The sequence below is a fragment of the Arvicola amphibius genome, chromosome 8 (genome assembly GCF_903992535.2).
Source record: "Arvicola amphibius chromosome 8, mArvAmp1.2, whole genome shotgun sequence".
NCBI classification, from domain to species: domain Eukaryota; kingdom Metazoa; phylum Chordata; class Mammalia; order Rodentia; family Cricetidae; genus Arvicola; species Arvicola amphibius.
This window is the reverse complement of record NC_052054.1, coordinates 7,259,593-7,276,868: the sequence shown is the minus strand read 5'-3', so window position 1 is coordinate 7,276,868 and position 17,276 is coordinate 7,259,593. Positions and strand designations below refer to the sequence as shown.

Here is a 17,276-nt window from a genome sequence, read left to right as displayed (position 1 = left end):
AAGAAAGAAAAAAACAAAACAACAGTGGCCCTCAGTGAGGTGACATGAGAAATGTTGTATTGGCTATTTCCAGCTTTTGAAAACAGCAAGGGGTCTGAACCACAGGACAAGGCAGGAAACAGACTGCCCCCCCACAACCTTCAGCATGGAATAAAGGTTTGCTGATTCATGGACTACAGCACTTAGGCCATGGCACTGCCGGCCACTGTGGCTGGCATCATTAGGAGAACTGTGCTAGCCGCCCATTCAAACAGGCTGTTTCTGTGTTTCCACAAGAACTAGGCATTAGCAGGTCCAGGCAATCTTCACCATTATCTTTATGATGAAAGCTAAGCACACACAGAAGTGTTCCATTGTTTTAACCTGTTGGGAACGTGTTCCATGGCCTTGAGCAGAGTATGCTCCACTGTGCCTGTCAGCCTCCCTCCCTGAATTGTGACCTCAAACTGAACATGCTAGTGAAATATGTCTGTTGAGTGTGCCCGGGAGATCGCCCGCCCCCACAGGCTTGCCTATACCAACAGACATAGGCCGCCCTACCTGTTCAAGGAGGCCATTGCTTTTGGAATAACTCCAGGGCCCTCCTTACCCATGACAGCTAATACATTTCTGCTGTTTCTTTGAGCCATGCTTGCTCACTTTGCACACACCAAGAGTGGAATAGCACAACAGGCAATAGACCTGCTGCTTTAAGACACTAATTTGGGGATTAACCTGTTAAAGGAACAAAAGAATGATCTAAAGACTAACCCCATGATGAGTGAATGAGGGCATCAGAGACCATCAATATGTGCAGTCAGAGAACATCAGTATGTGCAGTGAGAGACCATCAGTATGTGCAGTCAGAGACCATCAGTATGTGCAGTCAGAGAACATCAGTATGTGCAGTCAGAGACCATCAGTATGTGCAGTCAGAGAACATCAGTATTGCAGTCAGAGAACATCAGTATGTGCAGTCAGAGACCATCAGTATGTACAGTCAGAGAACATCAGTATGTGCAGTCAGAGAACATTAGTATGTACAGACATAGAACATCAGTATGTACAGACAGAGACCATCAGTATGTACAGACAGAGACCATCAGTATGTGCAGTGACAGCAGGCCTGGCACCGGGCACTTCTTGTGGGCATAAGGTCATTTGAAGGTTCTGGAGGATGCGGTAGCAAAGTGCCCTTGATGGGATGAGATGGTGCATATAGAAGTCAGATCTGGGAAAGGAAGCTGTAGGCTGTTGACCCTTATCGAGGAACTCCTGATGAGGCCCTTGCTCTTTGAAGGACTGCTTATATTTTAGTAATGATGAACCTACCACTTACTATGTAACTATTCAGGTGGGGGTATTCACACATCCACACACAAGTTCTCATTTGATTTCATAGTAGGAAATGGATAGCAGTATTGTCATACAACAGCGGAGATAAGAAAGATGAGATGAGAATTGAGATATGCACATGAGTGCATGTGTGCGTGCACACACACACCCTTCACGTGGGAGATTTTAATTGGAGCACTCCTACACAGGGGAGGAGGATGCTCCTCCAAGAGGTAATAAATTGCCAAATAAAATCCTAGGGCCAGATGTAAGATACCTTCCCTTGAGCTGGTTTGTTGGGGTGTTCTGGAGACCTTCAAACAATACAGGCTATTGCTGTTGCTATTGGTTACCTACCAGAATTTGATTGTAAGACCTTATCACTGAAGATCTCACATATTTTGGAGACAGAATAGGGAGAATTAAGGTGGTATTGACCAGGAAGTCCCCTTCCTGATGGGTAGCTTGCATAACGCTGGAAGGTTGTTTGTTGGTGGGAAGAAGGCATCACTTGTGTGGATTTTGTCCAGTGGAGGCACATCTGATTTTCCACTCTCAATCAACTTCTCTGTGCATGTGTTTTTCATTACCTATATTTTTCTAAATTTTAAAATGATTTATTGTATATGTGTGAGTGTGTGTGTGTGAGTGTGTGTGTGTGTGTGTGTGTGTGTGCATACTCAAGTATACAAAATTAATGGGAGCCAGAAGAGGGCATTGGGTCCCCTGTAGCTGGACCTTCGGCTGGCTGTGAGCTACCCGACATGGGTGCTGGAAGAGCCTCCAAGTCCCCACTCACTCCTGCCCCCTGTCATTCTTTCACTAATAAATAAGGTAAGCAAAAGCTTGACTATGTGTTCATTTTCTATTTGTTTAAAAGGTATAATTTTGTCCACATTTAAAATTCAATTATTCAGGAGCTGTAGAAGTGTCTCAGCACTAACTCGGTTCCCATGTAAAGGTGAAGAAGGCCCGAGTGGACTACAGGCTCTCCACACGATGCTGAACACAGGGGCATGCATCTGTAACCCTGGCACTAGGGAGGCAAATACAGGAGGATCCCTGGGGCTCATTGACAAGTCAGCCGAGCTGAAGTGGTGAGCTTCAGCTTGAGGGAGAGATCGAACCTAGAGAGTGATGGAGAAAACACCTGAAATGGAAGTCTCGCCTCCACACGCACACATACTTATGTGAAAACACACATGAACAAATGTATACACACATACAAATTCTCCAGAAGAGAACAACCAGAACAAACAATGATTTTTATGTATAAATAGCACAATGGATCCCTTTTTTAAAGAAAGGAAAATGAATGATCATTTAAACGATCCAATAAGCAGTGCCAAACAACTGCCTACTATTGCATACCCACAAGGACACTGATATGTGACAGACTTGTCCCGTGACTGTGGGAAACAGATGTGTGAGTTTCATTGTAATAAAATCATAGGGGCGAAAGCCTCACATTTCCTCCTAGAAACTTTCAAGAGTCTGGACGGCCAGCTGGGAAGCTCATCTACTACTGTTTGCAGTGCGTGCCATGCAAACAGAGTGAGGGCACCCCACTGGGAGGGGACACCTTCTGAGGAAGCAGAGCCCAGGCATGACTCTGCTGAGCTTGCAAAGGGAGCCTCCAGAGCTTCAGGAGGGCAGCTCCCATCTCTGTTCTTCACTCTCTGTGCTTTCTTTGTCTGCCTTGGGGACAACTCATGTGTTATTCCCGCCTGGTGGCAGCCATGACAGGAAACCTGACTCTCCAGTCTAATGGCCTGGAAATTTATTGTAGCTGGATGACAGACATTTCTTCTCCGCTGGCTGAGATGACAGTACAGGAATGATCTCTTCCAGCTTCCTTTATCTATTCCCTGCCAAGATCCGTCTAGAAGCTTGTGCCCAGTGGAAACCCCTGCTTTTGCCACACGGAGCAGAAAGTCTGCTTGTGTGCTCTGGACACACAAGGGACACTGTGAAACTGAAGCATGCGTCCCGTGCGTCTGTGTCCGTGGGCTGACGGCCAGCGACGGCAGCGTGAGCCGTGAGAAGCTGCTGTGTCAGGGACCACCAGTGAATTAGAGCAGACTACCTGGGCTTTCAAGTCAAAGGAGCTCTCATCTGAAAGCAAACAAGAGCTCACGGAAATTAAAACCCACGAAATTCATGGAAAATAAACACATTAACCTCAGCACTATAAATGTTTTAGATCAAATTTTTCACTAATAAAAACTAGCTCAGAAATATTTTAAGCACCCAAGGCCACACAGCTAAGTCTTTTCAGTATTAAATTAGCCTAATAATTTTGCTGTAAAACATTCGGCTATGACTATTTCCAGATGTGTCCCTGTTGATTACAAAGAAAGCATATAGCTTGTCTTCTCTGGGCTTGAGTTTTCTACCTACCCAGTTCAAAAATGTTAGCAGTATTCCCTCACAGTGCTCAAGACTATCAAAATGCAGAACTGTGTTTATTGAGTCACTATTCCGAAAGACTTCTATAGAATACACCATTATATTCAAAGAATATAATTATTAATATAAATTACTGTCACATACTATAATATTTAAATAAACAATGATTTCCAGGATCCGATAATAAAATCATAAGATATTCAGAAAACTTAAAAATAAGATAGGCAGAATACTGAAATCCTAACCACTGAGCATTATTCTAAGTAGTTTCATTTGTATTTGCTACAGACGTCAGCGGCCATCTTCGAGCTCAAGACTGTCAAAGCTACGAGATGTATGCTTGCGGTTTTTTTAAACAAGAAGCATTTCCTCAGGATTTTGCTGAGCCACTAAAAATTCACAAACATGATAGACTGCCTTCAAATTCCATATAAAATAGGAGCTTAAAGTTCAAAGTTCACAGGGGTGGTGGCGGTCGCAGTGAGAAGAGGGGGAGTGGAAGCCCAACACTCGTGTGCACCCCTGACCCAGGAAGAAAAGTTTCACGCAAAACAGTGGCCTCTACTCTCTGCAGCTACAGGTTCTTAAAAATCATGAGAAATCTAAACACATTTTGCTAATGGAGTTTATAATATGCATAATTTTATCATTATTTGCTGATCTAAAAACTAAAATTGAGAAACTGAAAGCATAAACTTCCAATCTGAACAGTTTAAAGGAGCTGGTGTCAGGAGATGGATCTGTAGTGTGCAAAAGAACCAACACGATTATTAGGAAACTGGATTTAAAAAAAAATAAAAGCATGCATTAAAGATAATTTGGTAGCAGATGGAAAATTTTCAATATGGACTGTTTTATGGTTAAAAATTTTAAGTGACATTTCTCCAAGTAGTGAAAAGGCCCTGAAAGTCATTACTAATGGAGTCTGTCTTAGGCCCTGCCTATTGACATTCAGCATCAAAAGGAATCACTATGCTGACGTTCTTGATCCATTTTCAAGTTCAGTTTTGTCCAGGGTTACAGATTCGGGCTTATTTTTATTCTTCTACATGAAGCTACATGTGTGCAGATTGACCAGGACCATTTGTAGAAGATTCTGCCTTTGGTGTGTATTTTTTGCTTCTTTATTTTAAAAAGGGGGGAGGGGAGAGCATAGGTGCTTGGAATCATGTCCATGTCTTGTATTCTGCTCTACTGATGAACGTGTCTGTGTTTATGCCGATACCATATTTCTATTATGACAGCTCTGCGGTACAATTTGAAATCAGGGATGGTGGGGCCCCTGGGAGTTCCTTATACCATTTAGGATTATTTTGGCTAGTGTGTGTGTGTGTGTGTGTGTGTGTGTGTGTGTGTGTGTATCCATATGAATTTTAAGATCTGTTTTCAATTTATGTGAATATTTTTGTTGGAATTTTGAGGGGAACTGCATCAGCTCTGTAGACTGCTTTTGGTAGGATAAAGTTACTACTTCCTTGGGTCAGCAAACAAAGAAGTTACGCTGGTGCCCAGCTAGGCAGTTTTACCACTACTGACTAACCTTCATGGTAAAGGAAGTGCCACAATACTATGGCCCAGTCACGAACCCTGCAGCTATGAACCGGTGACTCCACTGCTGTGTATACTCCTTTTTGTTGTTGTTATGATTTGGTATTTTTTTACTGATTTTTTTGGGTGGGGGAGGCTTCTTGTGCATGAGACAGAGAAAGCATGAAGTTGGGTGAATAGGGAGGTGGGGAGGAAATAGGAGAAATTGGTGGAGAAAGAATAGGATCAAAATATATTGTATAAAAAGATTTTTAAATAATATAGTATTTTTAAAAAGAACCACTACATGTTAAAATTGCTTTCAAATGATAAGGCATGTGGTTGTATGCTCTGGAAGTTTGGGCCCCATCTCCAGGGCAAAAAGAAATCATGGTGACTGTTGGTAGAGTTGGCAGAAGAATAATCTGTGGATATTTATTGCTATCTATTGTCTCTTAACTCTACCTTAGCCTGGCATTTTTTAAAAATAAAGTAGTGAAAAACACTAGAACAGAAATGTGCATTAAGCAAAAAGATCTTGGGGCTGGAGAGATGGCTCAGCGGTTAAGAGCATTGCCTAGTCTTCCAAAGGTCCTGAGTTCAATTCCCAGCAACCACATGGTGGCTCACAACCACCTGTAATGAGGTCTGGTGCCCTCTTCTGGCCTGCAGGCATATACACAGACAGAACTTTGTATACATAATAAATAAATATTTAAAAAAAAGAAAAACGATCGATCTTGGGAAGTGACTGTAAGTCTTTGAACCAACGCCATAATGGCTTCGGACAGTGCAGGACAATCCTCCTGCTCCTCACTGGACTCGAAGGCTTCAGCACTCTAAAAGGTGACTAACAAAATTCACTTTGCAACTTAATTCTCATCTCAGAGCCCTGCAGAGCCAGAGGGGATTTACTGAAAATACAGAGTACCTAAGCTACATGTGGCATAGGAAGAGGGCCACATGTCTGTCTGTGTGTCTGTCTGTCCCACTGGAGGCGCACACATGCCAGTCTCTGCGAGCTTGACTGCAGTCTTCAGTGATGATAGAGACTCTGCTCTCTTGTTTGCTCAGTGCGTGGGCTGCAAGGCATGCAATGTACTCAGGTGCAGAACATGACGGCTGCATGGCCGTACTACAAGTGGCCAGTCATGGGCTGCAGAGCTATAAAGACTCTTGTAGCTCACGATAAAGAGATGAGGCTCAGAACAAAAGGATACATGGGAAAAAGCAACAGACAGCCCAGTGTTACGAAGGGGGCAAGTGGGTAGCGGATGCTTTAATCTTGGTTGTAGTTTTCACTTCCACTTTGTCTGAAATACATTGTCTTCACAAAGCACAAGAGGGCACCAGCATGAGTAGTAAAGAACAGCAGAAAAATAAAAGATTGCCATAAATAGTAGGCAACTGGAACCCCAGCCCCCAGCTAGTAAGGTTCCCGGGACACATTTTCAGTCATTGCAATTATATATTCCCTTTGCTCTTGGTGCAACAATGAGGACCTGGGGGGGGGGGGAAGGTATTATTTTTAAGCACATCGTCATAGATGCTCCCTTTTGTTTCAGGTCCCATTCACGGCACACCATGTGAAGTGCAGATTGTCCTCACTGAGGCAGCTGGAAATGGGGAGACTCACGAGAGTTGACCGAGAAATATGAACCCCTGTATAGCGATAAAGCAAATGTGGACATTGTTCCTATCACTCGTTGGGAGACATTCAGCTTGGAACCATGGTCTAAAATGGCTTGGTCTCTCCCTGCAAAAGCACAGCACACCCTCCTCCAAGCCCACACCAAGGGAACAGCTGGAGTATCTGCCTCAAGCATATTTTTTGAGGCAAAACTTGGACACAGACATTTGTAAGAATCATGATCCGGGAAAGAAGGAGAGAAATCTTTATTCCTATCTGAGAAGCAGAGGGCACTTTTTGACCAAAGAGCTGCTAGCTGCTACTTACTTCCTGAGTCAGCTGAAATGCCATCAAACTTAAAAAAAAAAAAATTCCTTCTTCAGGCAGAAAGCACTTTCATTTGGCTTTAAGATATTTGGGGCTTATTAACCTCCAGAGTGAACCGGGTGATTTCCATTGAGTCCCCTGTCCGTCTGCTTATTGCAGACATATTACGGTGTTCCTGCCAATATGGGGCTCCTTTATGAAGACAGCAGGAAGTGTAAAGTGATTATGTCAGATGAGAGAGATGAACGGATCACAAAACTCATTTGTTGTTGCTCATCAGTCATTACTGATATATTTGGTGCCAAGCTTTGGGTGAGCAGGGAAGGAAAATGACAGTTTTCATTTATTTTACTTATCTTGCTCATATTTGACAAATGAATAAGTATCTTTTGGAGGCCCACAGTATGGATGGGTATAGGTAATGTATTTGGAGAAATGCAAGTATTTAACCTCAGGAATAACCATTCTAAGGCCTATAGAGGTCTCTGAGAAGGGAAGGAGTCTGCAGGTCTGGTCCACAGCCTACAGGAAAGAGGAGTTCACCCCACCGGCTCCAGCCTTGCTCTGTGCTATAGTTACTCTGTGCTTTGATGCCATTTCAACACGATGTTCTTAAGACTGTACAACTGGAGGATGAAGAAATTGAAAATCTGATAGGTGGATAAGGAGAATGTGAGGTTTTCTGGATGGTTTGCAGGCTCCTCCTACCCCAGGTCTTCATCACACCCTTCCTGCAAGGCATTATGGGGCACAGGAGTGGGGTCTTAATACGCAGTAGCAGTGGCTGCATTCCCCACTTTGCGTGCTTCCTGAGCCATCTTCAGAATCAAGGATCATCTCCTCCTTTGTGCTTTCTGTATGCATGCTTGTGTGTATGCATGTGTGAGTGCATGTGTGTGCACATATGAGTGTGTGTGTGCGTGCCTGTTATTCCTTTGGTCCCTTTGCAAGCCATGCCCACTCCTGCTACCTCTAACCTCTGGTCATCATCTTGGTTCCTTCTCTTCTCACTGTCCCTCTGGCGCGTGCACATGTCCGTCTCTGTCTCTGTCTCTGTCTCTCTCTTTCTCTCTCTCTTTCCCTCTCTCCTTTAATAAAGCCTTATGCCTATTTTCTGTGTCTGTGCCGTTAACCTGCCGCCACTGCCGGTTCACATGTGCTCACCTGCCGATGAGAACCTGTTGCTGCTTGTCTGCCCACTCACTGCCGGGATGGGCCACTGCCCGCTACCGCCCTGGGATCTTTCAGGGACCCACAACTGTCTCTGCTGGGCTAGCAGCTGCGCCGCTAACATGTTTTAAGAACAAAAGTGCCTCTCTTGGGCTTGTCTCCTTGTGTGGTCATGTCTCCTGGCCTCCCGTTTTTCATAGGGAAAGGCTGAATATCTGTTTCAGGGGTCACAAAGGGGAGAGCTGTGGCAAAAAAAAAAAAAAAGCTCTCTACACGGCTAAGATTAGGTCCAAAACCATTGCTTTATGAACACAGTCACGACACAAAAAAATCAAGCATCCTAAGATTGATTTTTGCTACTAGAAACTTGTGGTACAAAAATAGTCTTCTCTCTGAGCCAGGCAGAGAAGTAAAGGTTAAGTCTTGCCAGCCTGTTTAACGCTAAGAAGAACACAAAAAAACATGCTTTATTTGCAAACTCGGGAGGAAATGAGCTATTTGCATTCTTATCTTCCTGCGAGGAGAGAAACATCTCTTACCTGACCTCTCCTCCTCAAGCTATGCATAAAGGAGATTATGCTTGTCTGTGCTGTCAGTGTGCGTAACTCGGAGTTTAGGACCACAACAGTGGAAAATATCAAGATTGACTTCAAAACCCATTGACCATAAATGAGGCTGAAAACATATTTACTACAGGAGAAACCCAACTGAGAAAAAAATCTCAGTAATCAGAGGCTCAAACAGAAGATTTTCAAAATATTTCTTGAAGTAATGGTCATCTTGTTTCTTGGAAATGGTCAACCTGTTTCTTTGTGTGTGTGTGTGTGTGTGTGTGTGTGTGTGTGTGTGTATTCATGTTAACATCAAGGCCAGGATTCTGTATATAGCCAGCTTGCCAGCTTTTGTCTAGATCAGATGTCTCCAGTCACCCGAGATGGCCACATTTTGTCAATGGAGAATAAAGTTAAACAATGTGTCTCATTTTATCTAAGCTGTTCCTGCTCCTGGGACCGTACTATACTATAGTTGTTTCTTTAGGCACTAGGTCCTTGGTTGGAGAGCAGTCAGCACTGAGGTTCATAGACAGGGTCACACATCAGGAAAAATTAACTTCTTCCTGTGGTTTGAGATGAATTAACCGAGAGTGGCATGTATGTGTGTGACTTGACTGAGTTCTTATGGCCACTGTGGGTAACTCACATGAGACACCTACAACAGTAAAGGTGACAGCAGCACGTCACCATTTCTCCTGCTACCCAAGATAATACGCACACAAGAGACAGAAGAGAGGATGAATACACACATTTGAACTACACAGAAGAAAAAAATTAGTTTCCCCTTCCTTCTGATGTGCCGGGGAAGCCACAGGTCACCTTGTAGATGCTAAACAACTAGCTATCGGTGGGGGGGACCCTACTGCCATTTGCTAATGTCTGTGGTGTGACACTGTCACATGATCAGTTATATATCGCAGCATAATGCTATGAGAGCCGAAAAGATGCTTTGATGTTGCTCTAGTCCACAGTACTTCCACCATGTCAATTCTCCGGAAAAATCACCCCAGAATTCTAAATGATAGGAAAATGTGGCTATTTCTCAGTCAAGAATTCAGAGTAATTAAAATATAGTTTGCTAATTATAAAGTAATATTATTGTGAATACTTGGGTATAAATGGTGTGTGGGCTCCTGACTACTGACCCCTTCTCAACAGAGGACATTGGCAGGGTACCCTTCTGCCACCTCTCCTGACTGCTCTGACCTTGTCCCTGCTCAGCTCACATCTTTTTTTGTTGTTTTGTTTTGTTTTTCACATGAAGCTGTTTAATTAGGTTGTCAGCAATTTAGAAAACCAGTTCGTGAGGATACATCCCGTTCGTCAGACAGAACTGAGAACGCAGGTAGCCCTGCAGCTGAGGAACAGCTTTGATCTTTGGCAGAATCTGTGAGTCCACCGTTTTCTGATCAGCCTTGCGCTGCTCTGTAATCTCATATTTCTCCTTTTCTGTGTCAAAAATCTCACCCTCCTGGTGCCTGGGCTTACGCAGTTGCTTTTTCTTGAAGTAAGCATCAGTCAGGTGTTTGGGGATTTTAACTGTGCTGATATCAACCTTTGTAGAGGTGGCGATGACAAACTTCTGATGTGTTCTTCTCAGAGGGACTCTGTTGAGGGCAAGAGGTCCTGTTACAAGCAGTAAACCACTGCCCAGTTGCTTCAGGAAAACCACTCTCTTGCCCCTGTGGCGTCCGGTGAGGATGATGAGGACAGTCCCAGGAGTGATGCTGGCACGCAGGCGTCTCACGTGCTGACTGAAGGGCTTTTTGCCATGGCTCAGCAGCTTCCGAGGCACATCTTCGGTAGGATAATACCTGGGCATTTTTCGAAGCTTAACCACCCGGCTACCACCATTCTTGTCACCACCAACAGGTTTTGTGACAGTGGCAAGAACCTTTTCCTTTTTCTTCTTCTTTTCAACCTTGGTTTTCGCAGCTGTGTATTTCCTTTTGTACATGGCCTTTCTGGAATACATAGCAGATCGGGAGTACCTGCCAATTCCTCTAACAAGGACTGGATTTCTGCTGCAATGGGGCTTCCCCTTCTTGAGCTTTTTAGCCTTAGGGTCACCCTTTTTGGCTGCACCAGCGGCAGGGGCATCACCGCCAGCCTTCTTGGCTGCAGGTTTCTTCTCTTTTGTATCAGGTTTCTCGGCTTTTTCACCCGCCATCTTGCAAGATGGGAAAGAGAACTCCTCAGCTCACATCTTGAGATGAAGTCATCGCACATCACCGGTGCGGTCATCACTGTCACCAACAACAGGTGGAGGACTGGCTGAGAGACTCCTTCTAGACAGCTGCCCCTGCCGAGAGTGTGGAGCCATCTGTGCTCTTCCATTTCCTGATCCTATTGAAACCCCACCTAGTATCTTATGTCCTAATTGTTTCCTGAGGCGTTCCCCATCTCCACAAGTTATGAGTACTCAATGCATGTCCCCACCGGTCCTCCTTCAGACTGCTCAATAACCAAGTGTCTACTCCATAGAAGGCCCCACACCATATGGCTTCGTGTCCTGTGTTCTCTCTGCCAGAGTCATTACTCACGTTGACGTAAGTTGAAAGTCCTAGTAATGACATGTTTCCTGGTTTACAATATTTCTAAATATTTCATTCCAATTGTTTAATGATTTGAGTTTCATTTTCTCATTAGTAATTTCTGATACTGCCTTTATTGCTATCTAAGAGAATTATTGCATTGGCTTAAGCAAAATACCACCATTTAAAAATTCTGAAAAGCTGCCTTGACCTTAAAGGTATACCAGAATTCTTTCTTCCATTGGATTCAGTCATCTACTGCTTGGGTTCTTTCTGGCCATTTCCCCTTTCAGGAATGTCCCCGTGCAGATTTATCTTTTAAACCAGTTTAGAAACTGATCTTTATCCCTGCCCCCAGCACCATGGCTCCTACAACACAGCACAGCAGCCGGTATTAGTTCAGAGCTTCCCCAGTGTGGTACAGTGATCTGTTGCTCCTTTCAGCTCCACTTTCTTTCCCGTACACCAAGTTCCAGACAGCCCAGCTTGCACTAATGAATTAGCATCACCCACTCCCCTGTGTTTATTCACCTTTTGCCCTTTCTTCTCCGAGGATGAGCCCCTAATGGGTTATCCGTTCTCCAGCAGTCAGCCTTACACTCAAATCATATGATAAAACTAAATAGACTTAGCATGCTATATTTATATAATATATAAGTATTAGTAAATATTATATATTAGCAATATATAATTAGTATATATTATTAGTAAATGCTAGTATATTAGTCAAATGAAACATTACTTAACACTCACATATGTTTGAATGATGGAGGAGTGTTTATGTGTTAATTTCATTGGTTAATAAAGAAACTGCCTTGGCCCTTTAATAGGACAAAAAATTAGGTAGGCAGAGTAGACAGAACAGAATTCTGGGAAAGAGAAGGCAGATGCTTCAGGCAGTCACCATAGGTCCGTCACCATGCTTCTCCTCTCCAAGACAGACGCAGGTTAAGATCTCTCCTGGTAAGCGACCACCTCTTGGTGCTACACAGATTATTAAATATGGGTTAAAGCAAGATGTGAGAAGTTAGCCAATAAGAGGCTGAAACTAATGGGCCAGGCAGTGTTTAAAAGAATACAGTTTCCATGTAATTATTTTGGGCAAAGCTAGCCGGGTGGCAGGACGCAGCCCGCCGTTCCATCTACATTTGTATGTTACAGATATAGGCCTGTCTCTCTGACAATCAATGTCTGTGCAGTTTTTTTTTTTGTTTTTGTTTTTATTAGAAAACAGGGGCCAGGGAGATTAATCAGTGGTTAAGAGAACTGGGTGCTCTTCCTGGGCTCAGTCCCCGGCCCCACAGGGTGGCTCACAACAGTCTGTAACTCCAGTCTGGGGAGACTCATTTCCCTCCTCTGGCTTCTGAGGGTCCCTGGCACACATGGGATGCACAGACATATATGTAGGCAAAACACCCATATACATTAAAGGAAAAAAAAATTTAAAAAAAGGCGGTAAAAGAAACAGCGGGTGCCTGTATCAGGAGGAAGCACCGCTTGCTCCAAGGGAGGGAGAGGCAAGTGAGAGAGACAATCCACTTGCCTCCTGCTTGCCAAGCAAAGCTGACAACCTAAACTCTACCCCAGAGTCTTCATGAAAGAGGAAAGAGAGAAGCAACTTGGTTCCTCATGCCCTCAATCCACATGCATACTTGGGAGTGAGTGTGGCCCCTGCACAACAATAAAAAATGTTCAAAGAGCAGGTGGGAAGGGAACACAGATTCTAAAATGCAGAGCAAGTTACACAAGTGGGAGATGATACAGGTGGGCTATAACTAGTGTAGCTGTTGATATTAATTGTTATTAATAATAGTGCAGCATTCAACAGAAATTATGAATGGATGCCACTGTACACTAGGTTATTTCTACCTTTACAGCAGTGGAAAAAGGAAAAGTTATTACAATATCTAACCATAATGAGGGACACTGACAGGATTCATTCTAACCACTTCCGCTATCACGATGGAGTCCTTCAGTGGCCAGCACTGCGGCCGATAAATGGAGGAAGGGAGGGACTGAGAGGAAAAACACCGGAGAGCATTCCAATGTTTACATGATATAGAGTGGGACTTCAGCACAAAAACCAAGGCCATCGAGGTCATGGGGGGCCGCGCTGAGTGTCTGTCCTGCCCTGCTGTCCCCTCACCCCCCAAAACATTGGCTGAAGAAGAGGCTATAAAAAGGAGATTGTTCAGAACCAAGAATCTGCATGGGGGCCTGTTAGGTTTCAAACCCAGGACAAAGGGCAAGGTGAATAGGGTCCTCCTGACTGGCACGCCACAAGCCCTACCCTTCCGCAGGCCGCCCTTCCCTACATAACCCAGCCATTTTGGTTGCCCAGCCCTTTGATTTCTTGGCCTCTTGCTGTGGCTCTCCCCACTCCCCTAGCCTTCTCCTCACATGGCCCAGGGTCATGACCCTCTCTGCCTCTACCTACTCTCTCCCTTTATCTATGACAGACTTTCTCCTCACCGTTATATAATAATATATAGTGTGATTCTAGGAGCGGCCATGTCCTCCCCTTCTGATTTCTGTTTTTCATCCAGGGCCAGCTCCTGGGTGGCAGGTGCCCTGGGGACATGGGTAGAAGGATGTGCTCGGGTCGGGGGTGAGAAGAGCCATGGCCAGGGAACATTAGGAGCTGTAAGGACAGGTGAGGCTAGGGGATGAGCAGTGATTCACAAGCTTGATTGGAAGAATCGTGAATAGAGCTTCAAGTTACTATTACTTTAAAAGACCGGAACGAGAATTTAGGTGGGAGGAAATGAAGAATTCTTGATAATTGAAATATGAAACAGTCTGGCTAGGGAGGATGGGATCTCCAAGTCTGCCTTAATTAGGTGCTAAAAATAGCCATTTCCAAGTCTGTCTTCCTTTCTAGGCCAGGCAGCGATCTTCCAATGGCTCTAGTCTCAGCCATGTGCTAATTGTTTCTAACGGCCTGTAAACAAACTCCCCAAACTATTAACCTCTCTCTTTAGCCAGAGATTCAGGAAATTAGACTTTGGGAAAAAAAAAAGTTCACAGCAAGTTGCCCTGGAGAGTTTTTCAAAGTAGAGACACTGGCTTTGGAGGGGACTCAAGGTCAATACAGACCGTAAGCTTGTGAAGTCCAGCAGCCACTCGCAAAATCTGAAGGAAGGACCCCACCCTTTTCCTCACTGAGTTTGGTCGCATTTCTGTCTGCAGGAAAAAAGCAGAAATGACGACTGCTTCCAGACGTACAAATCTCTAATTACAGGTTTGGAAAAGTATTTTTAAATTATAAGTGTGTGTGTGTGTGTGTGTGTGTGTGTGTGTGCGCGCGCATGCTCTGGAGCCTGCAGAGACCATAAGAAGGTGTCAGATCCCCTGCAGCTTGGGTCATAAGTAGTTGTGAGGCAGCCCACATGAGTGCTGGGAACTGAACTTGGCTTGTCTGCAAGAGCAGTGCATGCCATTAACTGCTGAGCCTTTTCCCCAGTCCATCCAGAATCATATTATACATTATATCACACAATAAAATATTATTATATAAAAACATATATTAATATATTTATAGTTTATTTATTTATCTGCTGTATGCCAAGAAGTGCATGTGCAGGTCAGAGAATATCTCTCAGGAATCACATTGCTTCTGACTTAACAGATTGTACAAAGACTGAAATGATTTTTCTTGATGGACAACAATGTTGGGAACTAGAACTGAAGGTGCACGAAAAGAGGTTCAGTCTGGCTTCAGATAGGTAGCACCCCAAACTATCAGGGAGCGAGCTGGGATATTCTAGACCTGGCTTCAGATAGGTAGCACCCCAAACTATCAGGGAGCGAGCTGGGATATTCTAGACCTAGCTTCAGATAGGTAGCATCCCAAACTATCAGGGAGCGAGCTGGGATATTCTAGACCTGGCTTCAGATAGGTAGCACCCCAAACTATCAGGGAGCGAGCTGGGATATTCTAGACCTGGCTTCAGATAGGTAGCACCCCAAACTATCAGGGAGCGAGCTGGGATATTCTAGGGCCCGCTGTCTTGCTTTTCTTCTCTGGATGATGAGACACTAGACTTGTAATTGCGGAATAGCCACAGGATGCTATCAAAAGAATGGCGATTGAGATTTGCCTTCCCAGCCATTGTTAAAGCTCATGCAAAACTATAGCATTTTAAACCTTTCTTCCCGGCATGGGTTGAACAACGAGAAGCAGCAGCCCACGTACAGGTGCCCAACAGCGTTGAGACCAGGCTAGGCCATAACCTCCTCCATGTTGTCTGGAAGCAGGGCTTTCTCTGACTCGCTTTGCACTGGAAGATTCCATTTTATAAGCAGCGTTTGACTCCGTCTTGAGAGGTGAACATGACTATGGCCCTACGCAGACCCACGGACTGTGTCATATGTCACATACACCCATCTGTCACAGATTAGTAGATTGATGGGGTAGCTGACCAATCCCTTGTCTGAGGGGCGTGACCGCTCCAGGGCACAAAATACCTTTAAAAGATCCATGTTTTGGTAAGCTCCTCCCTCTTGGTTCCCTGCTCTTCGCTGGAGCCCTGGCTCTGTAAGTTTCTCCCATTTCCTCCCTTTATTAAAGCTGATTATTTCAGATAAGGCTAGTTTGGTTATTTCCCATTGCCGGCAGAAAACGTATGCTACAGTAGATGACATTCCTGGGAGCAGAAGAAAGCCACTCCGTAAGATTTTCAAGGTAAAATGAGAATGTAGGGTGGACATGCATGTATTGAAGCATTTGGGAAACCAGGTCTAAGGACTTATCAGATGTATCATGCTGAGGACAGGGTACAACCCTCTTACTAAGATCCCCATCCTATGATGGATATCTAACAGGGCAACGGTATGGCCCACACCAACCTAACATCTGTGGTGCTGTGTGTCATGGACCACAAGCTGAGGCCTCCCCAGTTGTCCCTAGGGTTCCAGCTCAGCTCCGCCCCTGCTGTTGAGGCAGCCTACTGCACTGTCTGCCTCTTCGCCTTTTTGCTGTCTGAACTTTAAGTTGAACCCATCATTTCCTGCCCTTAGATTGGAGCCAGCTTGTCTGGGCTGGATTCTGTAATGTCCTTCTTAACCCTGGTGGCCAACAGTGGCGCCCTCCAGACACTGACCTGACTGAATCCTCATCAATACAGGCTCTCGATCCACTTCCCAAAGCTTTTGAACTCTGCTTTTGACTCTTCAGTGTGCATTCAATCTGTAGCTACATATGCACGTAGACAGGCAGATTCAGTTACCGTGTACGTTGTGACGTGTGCTATGAGAGGTACCAAAACATCTGGGATTATGTGACAGATTTTTGTCACTTGAAAACCCAAACCTTGTGAACCTATCGTTATTCTAGAAATCCCGACACTGTTGAAACACACGTGTTCATCCATGTTTCTGGCATAGTGTACTCATGACACCAGAGAAGACAAAGCTTCAGACATGGACGTCATGATTGAGTTCAGGTGATGAGACATCTCAAAGTGGTGAGATCTCATGTGACTCGATAGTGATACTAGAATAATTATGATGAGAAAGATGAAAACTCATTCTTCTTTATGCTCCTCGGCATGTAGGATGACCCAGGAATCAATGTTTAAAACCAAGAAATTAGGAAGCCATGGGATACAACACAGGAAAGTCACATTAGTAGCTTAGTATTTTCAAGGACCTCACTATGAAGGCATAAAGGAAAACGAGTAATAACTTACCACATTGATACCCAACACTTAAAACACTCATGGCAAAAAAGGCTAGCATATCAATAAATTATAATAAAGCAAATAATAAATAAAATATAAGAAGGGCAATGTTTGCACTTATATGGATTGA

The 17,276-nt window shown here is 44.3% G+C and overlaps 2 protein-coding genes across 5 annotated transcripts in view; both read right to left on the bottom strand.

Moving 5' to 3' along the window:
• The window catches only part of Prkn (parkin RBR E3 ubiquitin protein ligase), a 1,148,335-nt gene that overhangs the window by 498,843 nt on the left and 632,216 nt on the right, over positions 1-17,276 (bottom strand). The gene's annotated exons all lie outside the window — the stretch shown is intronic.
• LOC119820895 (60S ribosomal protein L6-like) lies at positions 10,195-11,118 on the bottom strand. The gene has a single exon (XM_038339604.1). The coding sequence runs from the start codon at positions 11,099-11,101 to the stop codon at positions 10,220-10,222; it is 882 nt and encodes a 293-aa protein (XP_038195532.1). The 5' UTR covers positions 11,102-11,118; the 3' UTR covers positions 10,195-10,219.